Raw genomic sequence first — 20274 nt, forward strand, 5'->3', positions numbered from 1 at the left:
CAAGAGGGATGATAAGGTGAGGGAGGGTTTGGAAGGACTCAGAAGATACAACGTGTGTCTACCATGAATCTGCAGCAGAACCTACGTTTCTGAACTGAAGTCTCATGCTTCCATTTATAATGACAAATTTCCTCGCCTAAATCTCAGTGCAGTTTAATTTACTAGAAAAATAACATTCTGGTTAAAAAAACAGCAGATGGGCAAGCAAGGTAAAGGGCATTTAATTTCAGTTGCCTCTCCTCCATGCCAACACACTACTCTGAAGGGACTGCAAGTGTGGGAGGGGAACATATGTGCATGTGGATTGTGCATCTTAGAGAATATGTGCTGCTGGAACGTAATCTCTCTTTTCTTTACTCTTTCTTTCCACAATAGCTCAAATGTACATTCACACAATGGGTGGTTCCACACAGTTGCACGTGGACGTAGGTCAGCAAGTGGAGAGCCTCAGTCCTGCATGCAAACAGTGACTACAGAGCCACTCCACCAGTCACCCTTAAGGCTTCAGAGACAGATTAGCACCCGCTGGAAGTGCAGACGGAGGCTTTAAGTAGCCCCATGACAGAGGCTGGAAATAAAGGTATTTTTCAACAGCACCCCAGAAGTTGCTTGGACCTTGCTGGAGTCCAAACCAGGGCTTTGAATGGTTCTGTCTTGGTGGTTTCTCAGCAAATACCGACAGAGCCTGCTGCCATTTGAACAACCACTGATCAAGTCAGACAGAACTCCTGAACCTGCCAACAATGTTTCTGTATCTCAGGATGCAAATGAAGAGGGCACTACTAGTACCGAAGCATGAGACTCTGGAAAGAGAACTGATCTGGGTGAAATTCTGATACTGTCTTAGGGAGAAACTTCTGGTACCTCTGGAAGGGAACTCAATCATCAAGATAGATGTGTCGCAAATGCTGGGACTTCTGGAAGAGGTGAGAGCAACTTAGAAATCCATCTTCACAGACCAAGAAGTGAACAGCTATGCTAAGGATCTGAAACTGAGGATGCGGGAGAATACACAGCTTCGTCTTCAAATTCCACGTGCATCATCTCCAGCCACAGGCAAGGAACTGAAAAAGCTCTTTAAGGAACATGAAAATGATGGAGTAAGAAAATGTAGCAACTTGGTTGATAGGCAAATGACAGGCTCAAATAGGTGCTAAATAGACCTTAACACAGTTTAAGGACAGACCTGATCCCTTCAGCTCAAGTGGGTACTCCAAAATTACCATTGACCCTTTTGACTGTGATATGGCAATAAGCAGTTACCTGAAATGATGTAGTTGAATAGTACTCCTAACAGCCAGAGAGACCCCAGGATCGGTGGGCAATGCAGAGCATACATCAGGCCATGAGATGGCTCTTTCGGGGATCTGCCACCCACTTTATGGCAAATCTTGGTGTTGCTGGAATTTGTCACCAACTTTAGTTCCCTGAACAGTTTCAGAAGCCAAGATAGAGATTTAGGCGGCAGTCTTGGCATCGCTGGTGCCAAGTATGGAAATAACCAAATGAGTTCCACTCATCCTAAAGAATGCAGTGACGGTGTTGGTGGAGCTGATGTACTTACGACTGCTGTGACAGGCAGAGAACTGCTGCAACAGATAAAGACAAAAACAAATGCTTACAGAGCTTCATATTGGCCTTCAGTGGCTGAACTGGTTCTGGGGATGACCAAATCAGAAGCCTCTATGGTAATCACAAGGATCTGAGAGGACTTGACCTTACCAGTCTGGAAAGGAGAAGACAGAGAGACTTTCTTGGGATGGCTCTCTTAGGAGGATGGCCAGTGGTAGATCAAAGACAAAGCAGTCAGATTCGGCTGACTGCCTTCCAGCCCATGATACCCACTGGGTCCCACGTCAGAGAAAGCTTTCACTGCCTTCTCAAGAAGAAATTTTCTGTAGATCAAGATCACCATCCCTTCCAGGTTTTAAAGAACACCACGTGGAGCACTCGCTGGGACCAAGACCTTCTCTGTCACACTAACGAAACCCTGTATGTGTGTCAGAAGATGAAATTCAACCCCAAAGCAGGGGTACACCCAGGGTGTCAAACAGCCTTGGGAGTTACCATCAAAGCTAAAGAGAAGCACAGCTTCTCCCACTGAAAATTCATAGCAACAATTGGGCAGTTGAGCGAAAATGAAATGGCACAAGAATTATCCACCTTACACACTCACTGAGCGGGAAGGTGAGCGTGGCCCCTAATGAACGTGTTTCTGGTCTCAAGTGACGGGCCACGTGAATATCCATAATCTGAATGTATTTGTGGACTATCACTCCAAAAAATAAAAAAGTAGGTCTTCCAGCTGCAACTTTATACTCAATAACCGAAGTCCCCAAACTTGAAAACTACGTCTGCTCATTTACTGTCTCCTCTGTGCTTAACAGAGACCTATCCCAATTTGTGCTTAATTGGATTACTACAGGTAATGGCAAAATGAAGTGTTAAATACATATCTTTTTGTAGCCAATTAAATTTAACTTTAATCCCACACATGTATAAAGTTATGACTGATCGGTGCACAATGCTAGTCAGCAGAAACCCAGCATGATTAAACTTGTGAAAAATTGCTCCCTGCAAATATGCTGTGCCATTGACAGCTCCGCTACTGAGAGAGCAGTAGTTGACTTATGATAAATTCCATAAAATTACATTCCCTATTCATTTTGGATAGGAAATAAACAAATCTAAAGTGATCTAGATGAACTGAAAGACGAAATAAATGAACAAAGAAAAAAAATACATAACCATACTTAATGTGAGTCTGTATACACTGGATTGTGATTTAAAATAACTTCTGTGAATATGTGCATATTTTTATTTACTTGTTTAGCTCAAAACATATATTTTCTTTTTTCAGTGGCCTTCAGACTCTAAAGCTTCAAATAGATAATTTCGTTTACTTCGTATTACCAAGAAATCTATCTATTCAGACATTTAAGAAATTAAAAAAAAAAAAAACAGGCAGAGGACATTTTTCATTTGAAAAGAGCAGTCTTATTATCTGTTATTTCTATATCAATTTTCTATGTAAAAAATTATTTTTCAATTGCCAGCCATATAAATTTAGATTAGGAGTCAAAAATTAGGCAATGATCTCTTTGACTTCTGCGATGCTGAAAGCCGAGCGCTACCATCACGTAAATCTTTGCAACCCCATCCTTTTCAGAGTACATCATTTAGTTGACACTAGAGAAGTTGCCTTCCTTTGTGCAAAGGTCTTACTCACGTGTGAGAACAAACGCCTGAAAGCAGAGGTTAGCTCATCTCTAGTTTGAACACGTCCATCACAAAAAATTATCCAGGCCAATATTACTTCTGCAAGACCAACAGCAACAACAGCAGACAGCAATACTTTACACGCCAAGTTTTTTATGTTTGGCTGACAATACCACTTATCTACAATCCACTAAACAAAAATACGTCCAAACTATTTAGTAGAAGGTCTAGTTTGTTGAAACGTCTTTGTAAATGTTTGAAGGACTGCTATTACCATCTAGCCACTTATTTTTTTTTCTCTTCCACCTTTTACAAATACGTAGAGCAAGATGACAGCCCTGGTGACCACACGAGACAGTTTGTATCAAACCTTCCACTGAAAAACTAAACCAGTCGTGAGCTTGGGAGAATAGAAAGCTGATTGGGACATGGACGAGGTTCATAAAATCACAAAAGCTGTGGTTAAGGTGAACGTAGAACTGCTATTTAACAAATTGCACAATGCTTGAACCAGGGACATCTGTTGAAACTAGTCGGAAATCAAGAAAAAAGGTAAGATAATGCACTTTTTTATGTGCTTGGTAGTGAAATACTGCAGTTTGCTGCCAGGCTATGCTGGATGCAGGCACCATTTAACCAAAAGGATTCATGGATAACAGGTCCAAAAATGTCTAGCTACTAAAGGCAGGAGGCAGGCATCCCTAATCCAACATCCATGGACAGCATGAGGGGAATGGGCTGCAGAAAGTGGCCAGGTTTATGTGCTGTCCTTAAGGAGTACATCCTATTGCCACCGTTGAAGGCAGAATGCTGGGTCAGATGGACCCTGCTGACATCCACTCGGGTATTTCTTATGCTCTCTCATCATCAAAAAGTTTTGAAGTTCATTGTTTCAAAGGATAATAAACTTTGATTCCAGGACAGCGCATCAGCAGGTTACAGCAGTGTTCAGAGACGTGTCACAGGCCAGAAGGACAGCTCACTACCACAAGAGGCGAATGCCTACCCAGAACAAGACAAAGCACCGACATCTGCTACTGTTAGAGGAAAATATCTCAAGCCGAATCCGGCAGCCCGCAAGAGGCGAGGCTGCTGTCGCTCCATGCCCCCAGGTCTAACCGGTAGCGAGGCTGAACATGTTTTTCCAACAGGCACATGCACTCAGAGCACACATATACGCCACATACATAAATATACATACATATATATGGCTGGACAGACAGAGCACTCACACCAAAACTAACGGCCGCATCCTGCTCCCTGCTCCGGTTGATCAGGATGGAAGCCCATTAAAGGGAATAGTCCACAGTGGACCCCTCCAGCAGCTGGGCTCAGACACTCAGTCTGCCCAGTAGCCGCCCCTGGATCCCAGTCTCCCCAGTTGCTGCCACCTGGACCACGAGCCCTCGAGGCTGCAGACAGGCAGACACGCACAGAGCTGTCCAGGACCGCCCTGGTCCCAACAGCCACCCCACGTGCTCTCACCCCTACAGACACGCAGCCGCTCTCACACCCAGAGCTGACCTTTAGAGACCTCCAAACCCCTCCTGGCCCCCCAGCCCGCTTCACCTACTCCCTGCCTCATCCAGCTTGATCCCTCCTAACAACCACGTGCTCACCCGCACACCCACACCCATTCTAGCTGCTGCACCGTAGACCCCCATCCACACAGGGAGTAGAGTCCCTCGCTGGAAAACAGTTGAAGGTGGTGTTCAATGAGGGGACGGGGCAGACCGTGCTGGTCAGGAGCAGGGCACTGCCAGACAAGCATCCTGGCCAGCCCCTGCTAACATGCAAACAGACCCTTTTATTCTGTTATCCCGCTACTTCCCAGATTTGTTCCTCCCCGTATCACCTAAATCCCTCCCTTTTCCCACCTTTGGTTCCTCCCCTAGGCATCCCGTAAGAAGTCCTGTGCAATCCCCAAAAACTCTTCCCCTGCGTCCCCCAACATGTCCCACACCCCCAGCTAGCAATGCCCTTAGTCCAAAAAGCAAACCAGAGGGCTGCTCCCGATGGCCCACGGCGATGGGTTTCACGCCTGGACACCAACGCTCTGCTGGGACAGCCCTGGGAGGGGACTGGACAGGGTCTCCCTTCCTCTGGGTCCTTAATTTGGGTTTCCACCTGCCCCTGTGCTCCTCTGGGCTTGTGGACACGGACCTTTCACGGCTCTCCTGTGATGGGTCCAGGAGTAGCCCACCAAGGTACTGTTTGGGCTCCCCCCACCCATGTCTCCCTGGGCTCCTCTGCGGGTGTGCAGATGAGCTTTATCACACTGCAGCCAGCCAGCCCTGAAATGCAATGACTTTCCACCAGCTTTCTACGCTCTAACACACAGACTGAGTCTGTCACAGGTCATCTGTTTCTGAAAACAACCTGCGATGATCAATCCCCCTTCAGCATCTGTTAGAAATCATCACGTATTGCTTGTCATAAACCAAATACGGTTGCTGATGAGCAGGTAAATCATATAACGAACCAAACGGTTAGCACAGGCTCTGCTCAGTAACTTGTGCACACCCCTAACGCTACAGGTTCAGCAGTCTCATCAAGGTCAACGCGGCTACTCAAGCGGTTAAAACAAAGCATTTGTGTCTCAGCAAAACTGGGGCGTTACAGACCGCAGCCCCTGATCTGCAGACAGACCTGCCCGGGGCCTCGTCCAGCGCCCAGCCCAGTGGAGGCTTTTCACCGACGCAGCAGGGCTTAGGATCAGCCTCTAGAATCGCAATGCGGTTTTTTTTCTATGTCATTTTTTGAGTTTGTTTATTACCTCTCTGTTGGTCTTCTGTTCCATTAAGTTGTTTTTGTGCTTCTTCAATTTTGTCTGCAAGAAAGAGACATCATTGTTAAAATACATATATAAAAAAAGCAAGATTTTAGAAAGTCATTTAATGAAATCTGTCTTGAGCTATCTGTTTATATTTAGGAGCGATACCATTCACACATAAATATGCAGTACATTATGAGCAATACAGCCGTACAAAATTTTCTCATGTTTCACCAGCAAGGCTATTGACATGTTAAATTACACGGAACTACAGAAAGAAAAGCATTGGCCTTGGATCTCCAGTCAACAGCTAATCCCACCGTAATTTCGTACCATCTGTAATAATTTATGCAGCCAGGGGACTCTTCGGAATAGGTATTATGGTGCATTACAGAGTATTTTAATACATTTTTGAAAAATACTGTTAGAACAAGACAATGCGGCATTGAACACCGTGATACAAAGAGCAAACAGGATTTGCTACGTGAAGCAACGGAGCCAATACTGTCACATGGGAGTAGCGGGGGGTGAGCAGTAGCCCCGTGCTTATTCCTCTGTGAAACTACCCAAAATTCATACAGATGCAGCAGAGCAAAAAGAGGCCTTGAGCCTTTACCCCCGCCCTGTTCGCAGCAGATCTCCTGCTGCCCCCAAACACATCCCTGTCGGGAAGGGAACTGGGTTTCTGCTGCTGTTGCAGAGAAGATCCCGTGGGAAGGGGGGACCTCCTTCCGCACGCGTGCGCGTCTGCATGTGCAGAGGAAGAAACAAGCAAAGGGGCAACTGGAACGAATAAAAACTTGAGACCAATTTCTTTTTGGCAGCAAACAGTCCTCTGAGTGGCTTCAGGATAAGAGGTTGTGTTGATAAGAAGCAGCGGCCCTGGGAGAGGCTGAGCTCCACGTTGAACTATGGCATGACCAACCAAGAGCTGAGCTGCGAACGTGGCTTTCAGATATAACTCATCATTTTCCAAAATACCTGGGAAAGCTTTCCTTTTTTTTTTTTTTAACCTTTTTTTTCCTTGGAGGGACAACAATGTTTATAAAAATAAATTGAAAGAATAGAACATAACTGGATTCACCCTAAACCTCTCCAATTGTACTGGTACAACTGGGGACTTCTTGGCTGCCATACGTAGAAGAAGGAGGACAGCTCTGCAAAGTCCGCACCTCTTTCTTCACATGCGTGGAGGCTGTTACTCGGTCTAACTTTCACTCACCGTTCCTATACAACACAAGGTTTCTAGAAAATGGTCCTTTCTTCCACAGACTTTTAAATCAGCGGGTTTAAGTGACTTCTCTAATATTTATGAGCTGAACCACTCGAGTACCTTGGAACCATTTGTTCACAGCTGAAGTCTGACATTGTTTTCCAATTATTTTCTTAGTAGAACCAAAAAATTACAACCGAAACCAACCCTTCTCACATGTCTTAAGACCGAGTTTTGTTCAGCTCGCTCCAGTTCTGCGTTTCTGCCTTTCAAAACCAGCACCAGCTTCCCTTCCCCACGAAAGCTCAATCATTTCTCTCCTGTACGTTGTCCCAGAGAATGCACCAAAACATCTCAGAAGGATGCTGACCGGGCGGACTCCCAGAGCTGGAGTGAATGAAGCTGCTAATGAGAAAGACTACCCCCACAATTTTAAAAGCCAAACCTCTTCCTTCTTCCTCTGAGGTTAGTGAGACACACATACATATTTAAAGCGAAGTTTTATACACAGTCTCTTTTATACTGACTTACTGGCTGCTGAAGACAAACACAAGCAACTCAAGGAGAACAAGCCCTCGCTAGCTCTTTACCAACCCAGTTAGGCAGGCTTATGTTAAACAATGAAAACTTGATATTTAACATCTTCCTGGATTTCAGCTACAGCCGACATACTGTATGTATCCATACATCTTTGTATAGAAAGGGCTGTAAATAACAATTTCTGACAAAAATAAGAGGAAACATAAACAAAGCATCTTTTATATACATGTGCCACTAATGCTATTAGCGAAAAAAGTATCTAACAATCGTATACTGTTTTCCCACAGATTATTGCCTTACAGAAAGGTGATGGAATAAGCAACTTACAAAGTTGCATGACAGCTGATGAAATACCCAGGAAAAAAATAAACATCAACAAATTGACCCTGTAAATGGAGCAGTAAGATTTACCACAAAGCAACAAGCAGTCAAAACCATAGATTGGCTATCAAACTCCTTTCCCCTCTGTTTAGAGATATCTCTAACACACAAGATACGGTGTTTATCTCGTGAGAGGATGTAAAAGATTTGTCACCAAAATTTATGCTTAAGTAAACAGACAACTGCAGTTTATTAAAATTATTAAAAGAATTATCTGCATATTTCACATAAATACTACAATAAATGTATGCTTTTAAATTCACCATCCTATTTTATAGAGAAAAATTACTTAAGTATTTTGGAAGCGTGCTACATTAGATTGCCAGGAAGATTAAATGCTTTGATCTCCTTAGCTAAATTCTCTCTATTAAAAAAAATTGAGTTCCTATTAGAAATTCCCAACCACTTCTCTGTCAGACTGCAATCCCAAACAAAGGAACACAGATAACAGAAACAAGAACTAGGTAAACATATGCTTGGTGCGCAGCCAGAAAGTCTCCTGCACTTCCTGCATCTCCCGAAATGTTTCCCCAATGAGTTATCTTTGCTGCATGTGCGTCTTCCTGCCTGTGGAGGTATCTCTGCGCAGAACACTTTTGAGCATCGTGAACACCGAAAAAATTCCATGTTGGTTCTGGCAGCCGAGACGCTGATTTGAGCTGTAAAAGAGGCACGGGTGTTAACACGGGTCTGCCTGCGGAACGTTTCACCGAGGACTGCATCCTTGTAAGGACCCGCACCCCCCAGCTACCCGCTCTTCTTATTGCGCCGAGGCATGTTTAACACCGCGGAACGAAACCGGTGGCAGCTGCTTCCCAGCCTGCCGCGTTTTACAACTACAGATCCTATACGGGCGACTACTTTACTGACTGCTGCCTTTCACGCTGGAAGGAAGAACTGGGTTATCCCGAACCGCCGCGGATCAGGCGGGAAGAGCAGGCTGGGAACCGCTCATCCCAGGGACACCGGAACGCAGCCTCCCGGGTTCTTCCGACAACTCCCACCTATGCCAGTAACGACTTGCTAACTAACTAAAAATTTATATTATCCAGACATTTCCTTCTCCTTCGTCTCACTAAACTAGCCCTATGCGAAACATTTAGAGGCAAATTATTTCAGACAACGTACCATATTATTTCATAATTGTATTATAGATTCTCTAACAGCACACACCTTTGAAAACTCTTTACAAGCAAAAATACGTTACACAAAAACCATCTGCAAAACCCAGGAGGAACTGAAAACTGCAAAGTCCACTATTAATTGCAAATAACATTATCCGATCCAATACTCACTTGATTTAGTATTATTTCAGATTTAAACCTGTGATACTGAAGAGACCGTCTAATCTGAAAAGTTTACAAAGGAAACGTTTCTTTGTCACTGGAATATTATTTACTTCTACTAGGATAAGAGAAAGTAATTTAAGCAATGGAAATTTCTAACACGTCAGGCACAGCACCCTCTTTATTTCCCATCAAATGACAGAATAGTACATTATCTTGACGACTGGTTTGTTGTAAGACCTATCCTAACGTCCCCAACCTTCGGCAGACAGCTTTCTGGAGCAGCACACATATAGGAGCAAATGATGATGGTGGCAGACACACTTGCATTTAGGCCAGGACACTTCTCACTAAGTGCTTACTAGAGGGGGAAAAGCAGAGCAACAATAGAAGAGGAAATCTTCATATGCGCCGCTGTATGGAGAGGAGACTCCATATGCCACAAAAAAGCAAAGCACAGGTAACATCATATAATGGTTATATATATATATAGTTATATACGTAAACATATATATACATGTGCAGGTGTGTAAAATAAAATGAAACAACATGGGTGCGATGCCTTTTCTTACTCCAGTAGTAAACCTTTTCACGTCATTGTCCAACACAGCTCTCCCAGCAGGTATCTGCTGCGTGGAAGTGTCATCAAATTCCTTGGGGTTTTAAATATATAATGTAACTGTGCTTTTTAGGAATGCAAGGAAGGAGATTGGCACGCATTAAAATATGCTTCTTGTTTTACAGGCCTCCTGCTGTGATAGATCGTTAAATGGATACCAACAGTCTGAGTTGGATACGGTGGTGCTGTGGTGGGTTTTTAAATGAAAAAATAAACCAGATTTTTCACCAGCTTTACATTCTCTATTTCTGATCTTCACCGAGAGATATAACCTCACAGATTTTATTTACAACACAAATAAAATGCAGTTTATAAAGATCTTTACTCTTTTTTTTAAAGACATCAGTGTATCAACGTATACAAACCTGAACATGTTTACGTGTATTAGAAACGCGTTAGGAATTGTCAAGAAAACCTTTAAAGGCCTCGTTTATATGGTTAGTTAAGGAGGTAAAAACAAAGGTTTAGGAATTTCAACAAGGAAAGCAGAAATACTGAAAAGTGTGAGGTTTGCAAAATATGAAACCAGTAACTTCTGACAGCAATTTAAGCTGGAGCGGAAGAAATCTTCCATTTGTGGGTTTATTTGTGGGTTTGTTTTCTTTTTTTAAAAAAGCACATAAGGAAACTCTTTTTTTGGCTCATGAAGGAGAGTCCCCATGCCGGCGGAATGAGACGACCTTGTCCTGCTGAACAAGCGGCCCCGTACGGTGACAACACACACAGGAATGGAGAAGCAGTCCCTGAGGAGGACTACTTTTAAGCCACCAGAAACGCTTATGTGGGGGTGGTGGGTGGGAAATGTTCATTAAGCTTAAGCAAAACGCCCAAACACGAATATTTTTCATTGTACGTATTTGCAGGTGTCTATAAAGAAAGTTTGTTTTTTTTTTTTTTGCTTCTTGATGAAGACTCAAAACTTCTGCTCTAAAACAAAAAAGAAAGGGGGTTGTTTGTATTGTTTGTAATCTCACATACCCTGTTGCTCTACGGGTAAATGGAAAATTAGCAGATGTAGACCATGCTGGACGCTAAGAGCAGGCTACTTTATCGCAACTTTAAAAAGGAAAAATGTGTATCTTGCCTGAAAGGCCAGGTTTTTATATTCAAATATCTAACCAAAACAGCTGGAAGGAAAATACCAGCTTTTTTCTTTTTTCCCTTCAGTCAAAAGCAAGAACTCCTCTCAGGCCTTACACCCCAGTCATCCTCAAAATACCTCCAGCAACACAGTTTCCGATGGCAACGGTCCTTCTTCTTGTTTTCTCAATAAACTCACTCTCTCTTACCTTACTGCATCAGAAAACATTTGAAAAGTAATTTTAAAAACCACTTTGCATGTTTTTTCAATGGACACAAAGAAAGATACCACTTTAATTCTTTTTTCTTGTGTTGATCATCTCGACCGCTCGCAGAGAACCGCAGTGACAAAATATTCATCAGCTGAAGTGCATTAACGCAATCAGTCTATAGGCATTGGGCGGTACTACCGAAAACAGCATCACAGGTGGGTTTTCCTTTTTTTGGGGTGGAGGCACAGCTCGAGAAAACCACTGATGAGAGTTCAAAGCACTGCATTTTCCACGGCTACTGAGCCGTAGAGAAGGAGGCTGGGACCCTGCGTGGAAACCTCCATCTCCTGACCATTGAAACCCAGCGGGCTCACGCACCAGAAGCGAAGTGCTTTGCATTTCGCTGGAGGAGAAGAGTTTCTGAAAGCATCAGAAGCCCACCGCGTGTAAATGAACAAATAAATAATAACAAAAAAAATGCCCTGAACGCTAGACGGGCGGTGCGGACTGGTGTGTCGTATGACGAAGAGCTCAGATGCAACATGGAGGGACCCGAGCCCACCCCCGGAGGCATTTCACACCTTCCCCAGAGGGAAAAAGCCTCATGCTTCAAGCATCCGTGCCCACCAGAGGCAGCGGGGAATCCCAAGGGACCCCGCTTGCCGCCGAGGGTACCTGCCCGGGGCTGGGGAGGACGCAGAAGCGCCCACGCCCCGCTGCGAGGAGTCCGCGACGCCCGGCTTCTCCCTTTCCCTAGGAGGAGGAAAGGCTCTTTACAACCTGCTAAAACAAGAACGCCGTAGTCCTAATGCGTTTCGGTTAACCGAGATGAATCCCAAGACTTCCCTCAACCAGCTAATTAAATAAAAGGGGGGCGGGGGGGGAAGCAAGAGTCTTGTCTGTACAAGGAGCCCATTAGGTTACTTGAGAGCGCGGCGCAGTCGGCGGGATGCTGCCTCTATCCCATCCTCGGGAAGAGCGGAGGCTGGGCAGGCCCCTGCACGCAGGCTGCCCCGCGCAGCAGCGGGAGAGGCTCCAAAGCCGAAACCCCGAGCGGGTGCCGAGGCACCCCGGGCTCGCAGCGGGAAGGAGGGGAGGCGGCAGGCAGGAGGTGCGGGGGCTGGCAGAGCCGGGCACCTTCCGCGGCCCCCAGCTCCCACCGCTGCCGTCCTTCCCCAAAACCAACACCCACCGAGCCGGCGAACAGCTGCGAGATGTTTCAGGAGACCCACAGGATGAGGCACTCTCCTCGCTCAGATTTAAACCTACTTTTAATTAGAGACTGCTCTTCTGTCCCCATGTATTTCCCTCCTCCAATTTAATGAGGAACGCTCAAGATTAAAAGGAAGAGATCAGATGAGGCGAAAACAGCCCCTACGTCCTCCTCTTCCATTTTACAATTTTGACACCTTTTGGCATACGGTTTGTTTCGGGGTTTCTCCTTTCCAGTCTGGGGCTGAAGAGAATCGCAGTACCACGGCTTAGTGGGCTGCCAAACACTGAGCCTGACAGCACGGATGTCCCCAGCCTATCATAAAAGCAAGGTAAAACAGATTAAATCGCAGTTTGTCAGGTGCTACGGGGTTTGAAGATTGCTCGTACAGCTCTAAGAGGGAGGGGGGGGAGGAAAGGCTTCTTAAAAATTATGAAACGTTAATTCAAAATTCTTCGCCACTAGTAGGATGATGCAGGAGCAGTTGTTATTTTAAAAACTATCAACTACTTTTTTTAAAACATCTTAAATGAGGTTTAAAACATCTTAAAATGCTCTACTAGTCATTATAACCTTGACTAATGACCTGTTTGATCAGTTTTCCAGGAAAATTTTATGCATTTTCATTTTAATGTCAACTTTGAATGCTCATCACACTCCCTGCCATATATAATCATTTGCATTTAAAAATGAAAAACTCATGACAGATGCTTTACATAACCCCGTTGAAAATAGAAGAGAAAAATCCTCCTACTATTCTTCTTCAGTTTAAGAAAAAAAAGAGGCTTGCATATTTGAAAATACAATCTGTAATCTGCAGATTAAACTAGTATCAGCAATGAACAGCTATACTGTATATACAATAAAACAGTCAATGGAGCAGCTGTATATAAATTAAATATATAATAGCTTTATCCTTGCCATCACACGTATTACTTAAGCATGGCAAGGGCTCCTGATGAGGTTGACAAGGTGTATGTGCATAAATTACATAAGCGCTTTGCGTATGAACCCAAACTCGGTCCCTGTGTCATCAATTTACGGCTGGGGAGCTTTCGACTTGTTTTTTCGTTCACGTGATTTGAATTTTTATTATGAGGCTTTTAAACTCATTAAAAACTGAGCACAGGAGGGGGTGGGGGGAAGAGGATTTTCGGATGACTGTCGCCTCACAGAAGGACGTAGCAAACAGTGAGGCAGCTGTGGGGACCAGGTACAGTATCTGCCAAGCACAACAATTCAGAAGTGCAGGTGAAGTACCTTCAGAAACATCTCCTGCTTGGCACCTCTGCACCCTGTGTAAGCCACCGTGCACTTTCCACGGCCAGTCCCTTTTCCACCTGTACTTCTGAGAGCCGGGAGCGGTGCCACCAGAGAGGGTTCTTGTCTCCCTGCTGTACCAAAGCACAAGCCCAGGTACCGTTGCAGGTCCATTTGCATAGCTCCTCATCAGGCATCTAGCGCACTAATTACCCATTGCGAGGGTGATGCTAGACCCCTGCTCTGCCCCACTGCCAAACTCTACCTGTGTACCTAGGACGGGGCGATTACTATCAGTAAAATCTGCTTAATAATTATTTAACAGCCTCTAGGGCATTCACTGTTGCAGGGTTAATTTTGGCTTTCTGGTGCTTTTTTTTTCCCCCTATACCTAAACCAGTATCGGGGTTAAAAGTTAAAATATTAAAGCCAACCACGAGTCACTTCAGTTCATCACCTTCTCCAAGCTGCTGCTATGAGCACCTTCATACCTTGGGCACTGAGACAGGTTCTCTCCCCCTGGAAGGTTTACTGGCCTTTGATCTGATGTCCCCAAACTGGAAAAAAGTGTGGTTATATTTTTTTTTTTTTTTTTTAAAAAAGCCTGGCACAGAAATTAAATAAATGCCAGTGAAACCCCTGCAAGCTTTTTTTTTTTTTAAAAAAAAAAACCCAAACATCAACTTTTCCACTCACATATATGAAACATATGTAAAAATAACAACACATGGGGCCCAAAAGATTTCTTTCATTTCTGTATTTGCTCAAATACCAATCCTATACCAAAGCAGCACACAGTGGAGCCAGCCACCCCCCAGCCAAATAGGGTTAAAAAACCCTTCCATCCATCTTTCCGGTACTCGGAAAGCGCACTCATCCCCAGCTGCACAGCTGCTGCGGGAGGGCTCGCTCAACGCTCAACGCTCAACACTCAACGCTCAACGCAGAAAGGCACAAAACTGGTTCAACAGGTAGAGCAACCTCAAGAGCTGCGGTTTCATCACCCGAGACAACAGCGCGGAGGCTTTCTGCAAGTTCTCCGAGGGGTCAGACTGCTCTGTAATTTCTTCCTCTGTTTCTGGAGTTCCTCAAACACCACCAGGTTTACAAGGCAGAAATCATGTAAGTAGATATGTTCAGCACTGAGGAACCTATAGCACCAACAACCCTGTTTAAACACAGACTGGTTTTCCTAAGCTTAGCATATACCTTAAAAATTATCTCTACTGAGATCCTAAAATTTTGATAGAAATGTTTTAAATGATTAGATCTTTAGTAGGACTTTAGATACGGGAGTTCTTGTAATTACCTGACATTAAGATGGACAATGAATAGTACTGCTGGCTAAGAAAAATATTTTTTTGATGCCACCAACAAAAAAATGAAGCAAAGCAAAAGCCTCCAAGTCAAGCCAAAAGTCCAGCCTAACATCTTGCCTCCAGCAGCAGCTGAGAGCAGAAGCGGAGGGAAAAGCAGAAGAGGACACGCAGTAAGTCCCGGCCTCTAAAACCACGCAGCTCTGAAGGCAGCCCCAGAAGCTGTACTTGAACCTCACGGGTCCCGCAGATTATTCCTACATTAGTGTCTCCAAGCGTGCTTTGAATCCGTGTGAGCTTTTCACATCTTTCTTCTTCAAACTGCAGGACTTCATCTACTTAGCCATTCCTTATACAAAAGCTATTCAATAGACTTATGACCTCCACAACTTTTGCAGTACTATTTTATCCTCTTTGGAGGTGGAAGTGAAGAAGGGAAAGAGAACTAGGAGGAAGACATCAGAATCGATCCCACTGTTCAAGATGAAGGCACACCACAGACGCTACTGTGACAGATATGTTTTTCTCTACCACTACCATAAACTTTCCTAATGGTTTATTTGCTCTTTGACAGCTAGTGGGTATACAGTTGACTTCTCCACGCAAATATATGGCCCCCAGATCTCATGCCTGAGTGTTAAAAAGCAACTCAATTTAAATGAAAAGTTAGAATATTTTTCCTGTGGACATCACTTTGCATTTATCCGCACTGAATTTCATTTGTCATTTTATAATATGGTTGCACAGCAACCTAATGTAATTTTGAAATCCTTTGCATTTTCATTTGCATCTTCATCTTCACCTCTGTGGTAACTCCATCAAATCAGCAACACTGCCACTTCACCACGCGTGCTCTTTCCCGGATCACTCAAAAGAACGGGAATCGACAGAGGCACATTTTTATTAACTGTAAAACGGCAGGCAGTGTTTGTCTGCTCAGGAGCGGGTACCAACTGCGAAATGTGTAAATATCAGCCTCTCAATAAATTTACACGCAATAGGTTTTTCTTCTGGGGTATGCCAGGGGAGTTCACTCCATACTCTTTGTCTTTCTTCTTTAAAACCCTGCCCATATTTCCAACCTGTCTTTAAAACCCAGCCTCCCCAAACGCCATCGTCCCTTCACCACGTAGCTCAAAGAACGTACCTCTGGGGCATCACCTCCAGCCGCCCTGCCCACTCCTTTCTCACCGGCACCTGCCAGCGCTGGAGCATCTTCATGCACCATCCTCATAACCGGAGCGACTCCAACGCACAGCTCAGGACTCCATCCAGACCAATGGTCAGCTGCCGTTTTATGCTATTCGGTAAATCCACTTTGAAATGGGCTGCAAAATCACACTCACCTTCAAATTCAAAATCCTTCTTTAGTATAAATAAACACTAGATGCAAAGCTAAAGCTTTTCACTAATTGACTAAGGTATCTCATTTTTTGCTTGCTTGTATTTCCAAGAACTTAACAGGTCTTAATGTTACAAGCCACAGCGGGTGAATACGGTCCAACGCATGAACAGTCGTAATGGCATCAGTGGGTCTTAAAAAACCAAAACCCTAAAAATCCACAATTAACTTGTTATGCTAAACCTTGCTCTGTGGACTTTGCAAGTTTATTTTCCATAGTAATCTTCTATTTTTGCCCTGATTTTTTTTTTTATATGCTGAATGAAATGTTACTAGCTGCAACTTTAAAGTGAAAAACAGCAGCGGAAATTGGTTTGACAAAAAGAAAAGCGCCTTTGAAGAACAAGTCAATACAGGCTGATGTAGGACTTGGTGTACTTGAAACACAAACCTTAAGCAAAGGCACAAAGATACGGTATTTTCTTGTTAACAGCGTGCTCCAGCCATGAACTGGGGCTTTGCCACTCCAAGGGGCTTACAGACAAAACAGCCCTAGTCAGTTCTTGTTCTCTTCTCAGGGCAAACACAAATTGGGGGTGGAAAATATATATACAATATATGTATTAAGCCAATACCTCACTTCAGTGATTTATTTCACTTTTCTCCTCTCCCTGCTCCCATCCTCCCTCAAGACCCAAGACAAAAACTAGGTCTAGAGCATCCCACTGAGCACTTGGGTGTTCTCCAGTCCGTGTGCCATTCCCATCAAAGGCGGTGGGAGCAAGGATAAACCATCCCTCCAGAAACTGTGCACACCCTACGCAGGGTTAGGCAGACCCCACACAAAGCAAGGAAGTTGTGGGCCGATTACCCTAAATCATCCAAATTTGCCAGACACTTCCCAAGGTAGGGCTTTGGGAAGGAGGGGCCATTCAGCAGGCACGCCGAGAGGGAATCAGGCACGTACGGGAGATGTTCTATACCGAAAGGAAATAAAAATGGATCATATACTCACCGGTACGTTCCAGCAAATTGGGATGAGCTGAAACTACAAACAATGCTGCAGCTTTGTTATTTTACTACTTTTAAAGAACTATTGGAAAGGAGCTACTAAGTCGCTGACCATAGGAATGGCAAGCTGCCCTTGCAGAGCACCCCACAGCACACAGCAGTAACCTCCCGGGCACTGTAAAAGCCTCGGTGTCCCACTATTTCGGTTGCTTATTCAGGGGCTGAATGGCAGATAAGCCTTGTACGACAAGGCTATACAAAACAACTGCTTTTTTTTTTTCCCAGGGAGAGGGGATGGAGGGGAGGAAAACATCCTGGGGGCCAGATTCAGCCCGTGTCCACCAGCTAGTAACCGTCCATCCAAACAGGTATCTGTTTCTCCAGGAAAAATAGAGGACCTGCAGTCTCCTGTCACAGGAGGCCAAGTGACAAACGCCCACATCAGTAAGAAGGGATTATTTTCTGGTCACAACCACACACCAGCCTGCTAAGGCTGTGCTCAGCTTTAAGCACCCACCTGCAAACCGCAGGAGCCGTTTCCCAGCTGCCCTGCTCTCCTTCCCCAAGTCCCGTAAAACGAAGATTTCCGCTGGGCGCAGGGCTGTGCTGGTCCCAAGGCACTTGTTAAAACCTGTCTCCAGCACAGCCAGCTCGCATCTTGTCTCTCTTCTCCTCCTCCGTGCCTGCTCCGGCTGGCCCCGGGAGCGGGGAGGGGAGGCTGGTCCCGGGGGACACCGCTGCACCCTCCCCACCCCAGCTCACCCGTAAAGGGCAGCATTGCCCTGTCCCTCACCGCTGAAAAAAGTCAAAATTGCTCTGATCATACAAGTCCGGTAAAAGGGAGCAGAGACGAAGAACGCAGCATGATTTATAAGCGCCGCTGACGAACACAAATGGGTTGCAATAGAGCCCCAGAAGGTCTTTTGTGGGGCTGAATGTATAGAGAACTGGAATCAACAGTGAAATCTTTAATGATTCCTCCAAAGTAGAGTCCTGACCAAAATTTCTTTTTCTTTCTTTGTTCGGGTTATTGTTAAAATATTAAAATATTTGCTGTGTGCCCTGGATGGTAATCAGCATCAAATGTGAAGAAAAAAAAAAATTGAAATGCTCTCTCCCCCCCCCTCCAAGAAATATAATAGATTTTTCCCCAAGAAATAAAAGAAAGTAGGCTGAAGTATCTTACTAGCATTCCTTTTCTGATTATCTCTAAGAGACCCTTCGACAACAAACAAGATCTTGGGGAAAAAAAAAAAATAATCCTGGAATGTTGACACTGCAAATTTAGTTCATTAATTTTTATACAAAAAACTAGTTATTCCAAGAAGCTGAGAAGGTTTTGTCTAGTAAATAAAGAATAGGAAACAAATATGGCAGTACACAGATAGGTAAGTGTATTATTAATATGCTAAACAGTGTTTTGAAAAATGAAGCGAAAATTATATAGATCTACTCACATTCACCTCACCCCACAAGAAGTACAGTTCCTTACTGCCATGAAACGGCAGACTATTATGATATCTTTAAAAAAATAAGTAAAATCTAAACCAAAACTAAAACCTAGCCCTCTCCCCCCCCTTTTTCTAGGTTCACCGGTGAAACTTTCTTTCTCTACTTGCAAGCTTAGGGAGATAATTAACTAGCTGCTTCTTACACACCTACAAAACGACGGCACTCTGCAATCCGAACAGCACCCGGGTGTTTTTTCCTTTTTTATTTAGAATTCACGCTCAATCTTGCGTCGTCTGATTGAAGATGAGGGGGTGGTGAGGAACGCGTGGGAGAAAGCCACAGCAAGCTGCCACACACGCCATCCATCCCATCCTGCATTTGGAAGTGAACAATTCCGCCTGGAGGGAGCTGGCGTCAGCAAGGATGTGCCGAAGCGGGCATCCAGGGACTTCACCTCCTCAGATAGGGTTGGTGGGGTTTTTTTGGCCTTTAACGAAAAGATTTTACACAACTCGACCCCGCGCCACAACAGAGTAGAAAGGCTTGCATCCGACTTTATTAACGCATTTACAGTAAGATTTTGGGGGGGGTTGTTTTGTTGGAACAATGACTTCTGGAAAATATGGTGAGTGGGAGAAGAAATTATTAGAATGTACTACCTAACTGACACAATGAAAATGCAAACCCAGAATAATGTCCTGGAACTGCTTTTTAGTTTTAACATGCCTGTTTGGACATTTTCTTGGTAGCACTAAAATTAATGACTTACGAATCAGCCCCAGATTTCCAAAACAATTAAGATTTTAAATGGCATTTTCCCTGCATATAGCCTCATCTGTTTATTTCACTTTTAAATATCTTACCTATTTACAGAAGTATTTTTCTCATATTTTTTTTTTCAACAGCTCAGCTAAAATAAATTTCTGCTCAAAGTTTCCACATTTCCAGCCAGAGAAAGGGTAACTGAGACAAAAATTGTGCATGGTTCGTAGGAAGAAAAATAACATCGGAAACTTTGCACGCACAAAGAAGGGAAGGAGGGGAGAACGAGGCCAACTGGACAACCTCTCTCGCTCTTTAATTTCTCTTCTCTTCTCTTCTCTGAGGAGGTTCACACCAGCTAGTAGAGGACCGAGTCTCCCTGACCTAAGCACCTGGAGTTGTGTTGAAGGAAAAGGCTCCGCCAACTTCTCACTGAAGTTTATGAGAGCCCTACTAAATACCAGGAACGTTTCACCCAAACCCAACATATACCGCAGGGGCATTACATGAGGAAAGTGAAAAGGTGTTGGAGGAGAGGAAAAAAAAAGCCCAGAGCTGTCAATTCGATACTTTCTCCATGGAAGACGAGACACGT

General features: G+C 44.3%; 1 protein-coding gene across 1 annotated transcript in view; it reads right to left on the reverse strand.

Moving 5' to 3' along the window:
• HIVEP1 (HIVEP zinc finger 1) overlaps positions 1-20274 on the reverse strand; it is an 81489-nt gene that overhangs the window by 43282 nt on the left and 17933 nt on the right. Inside the window, exon 2 of the mRNA XM_059815664.1 lies at positions 5996-6049. Coding sequence (XP_059671647.1) covers positions 5996-6049 — 54 coding nt within the window. The remainder of the gene's footprint in view (positions 1-5995; positions 6050-20274) is intronic.

This window comes from Gavia stellata, chromosome 3 (assembly GCF_030936135.1).
Source record: "Gavia stellata isolate bGavSte3 chromosome 3, bGavSte3.hap2, whole genome shotgun sequence".
In the NCBI taxonomy this organism is placed as follows: Eukaryota; Metazoa; Chordata; class Aves; order Gaviiformes; family Gaviidae; genus Gavia; species Gavia stellata.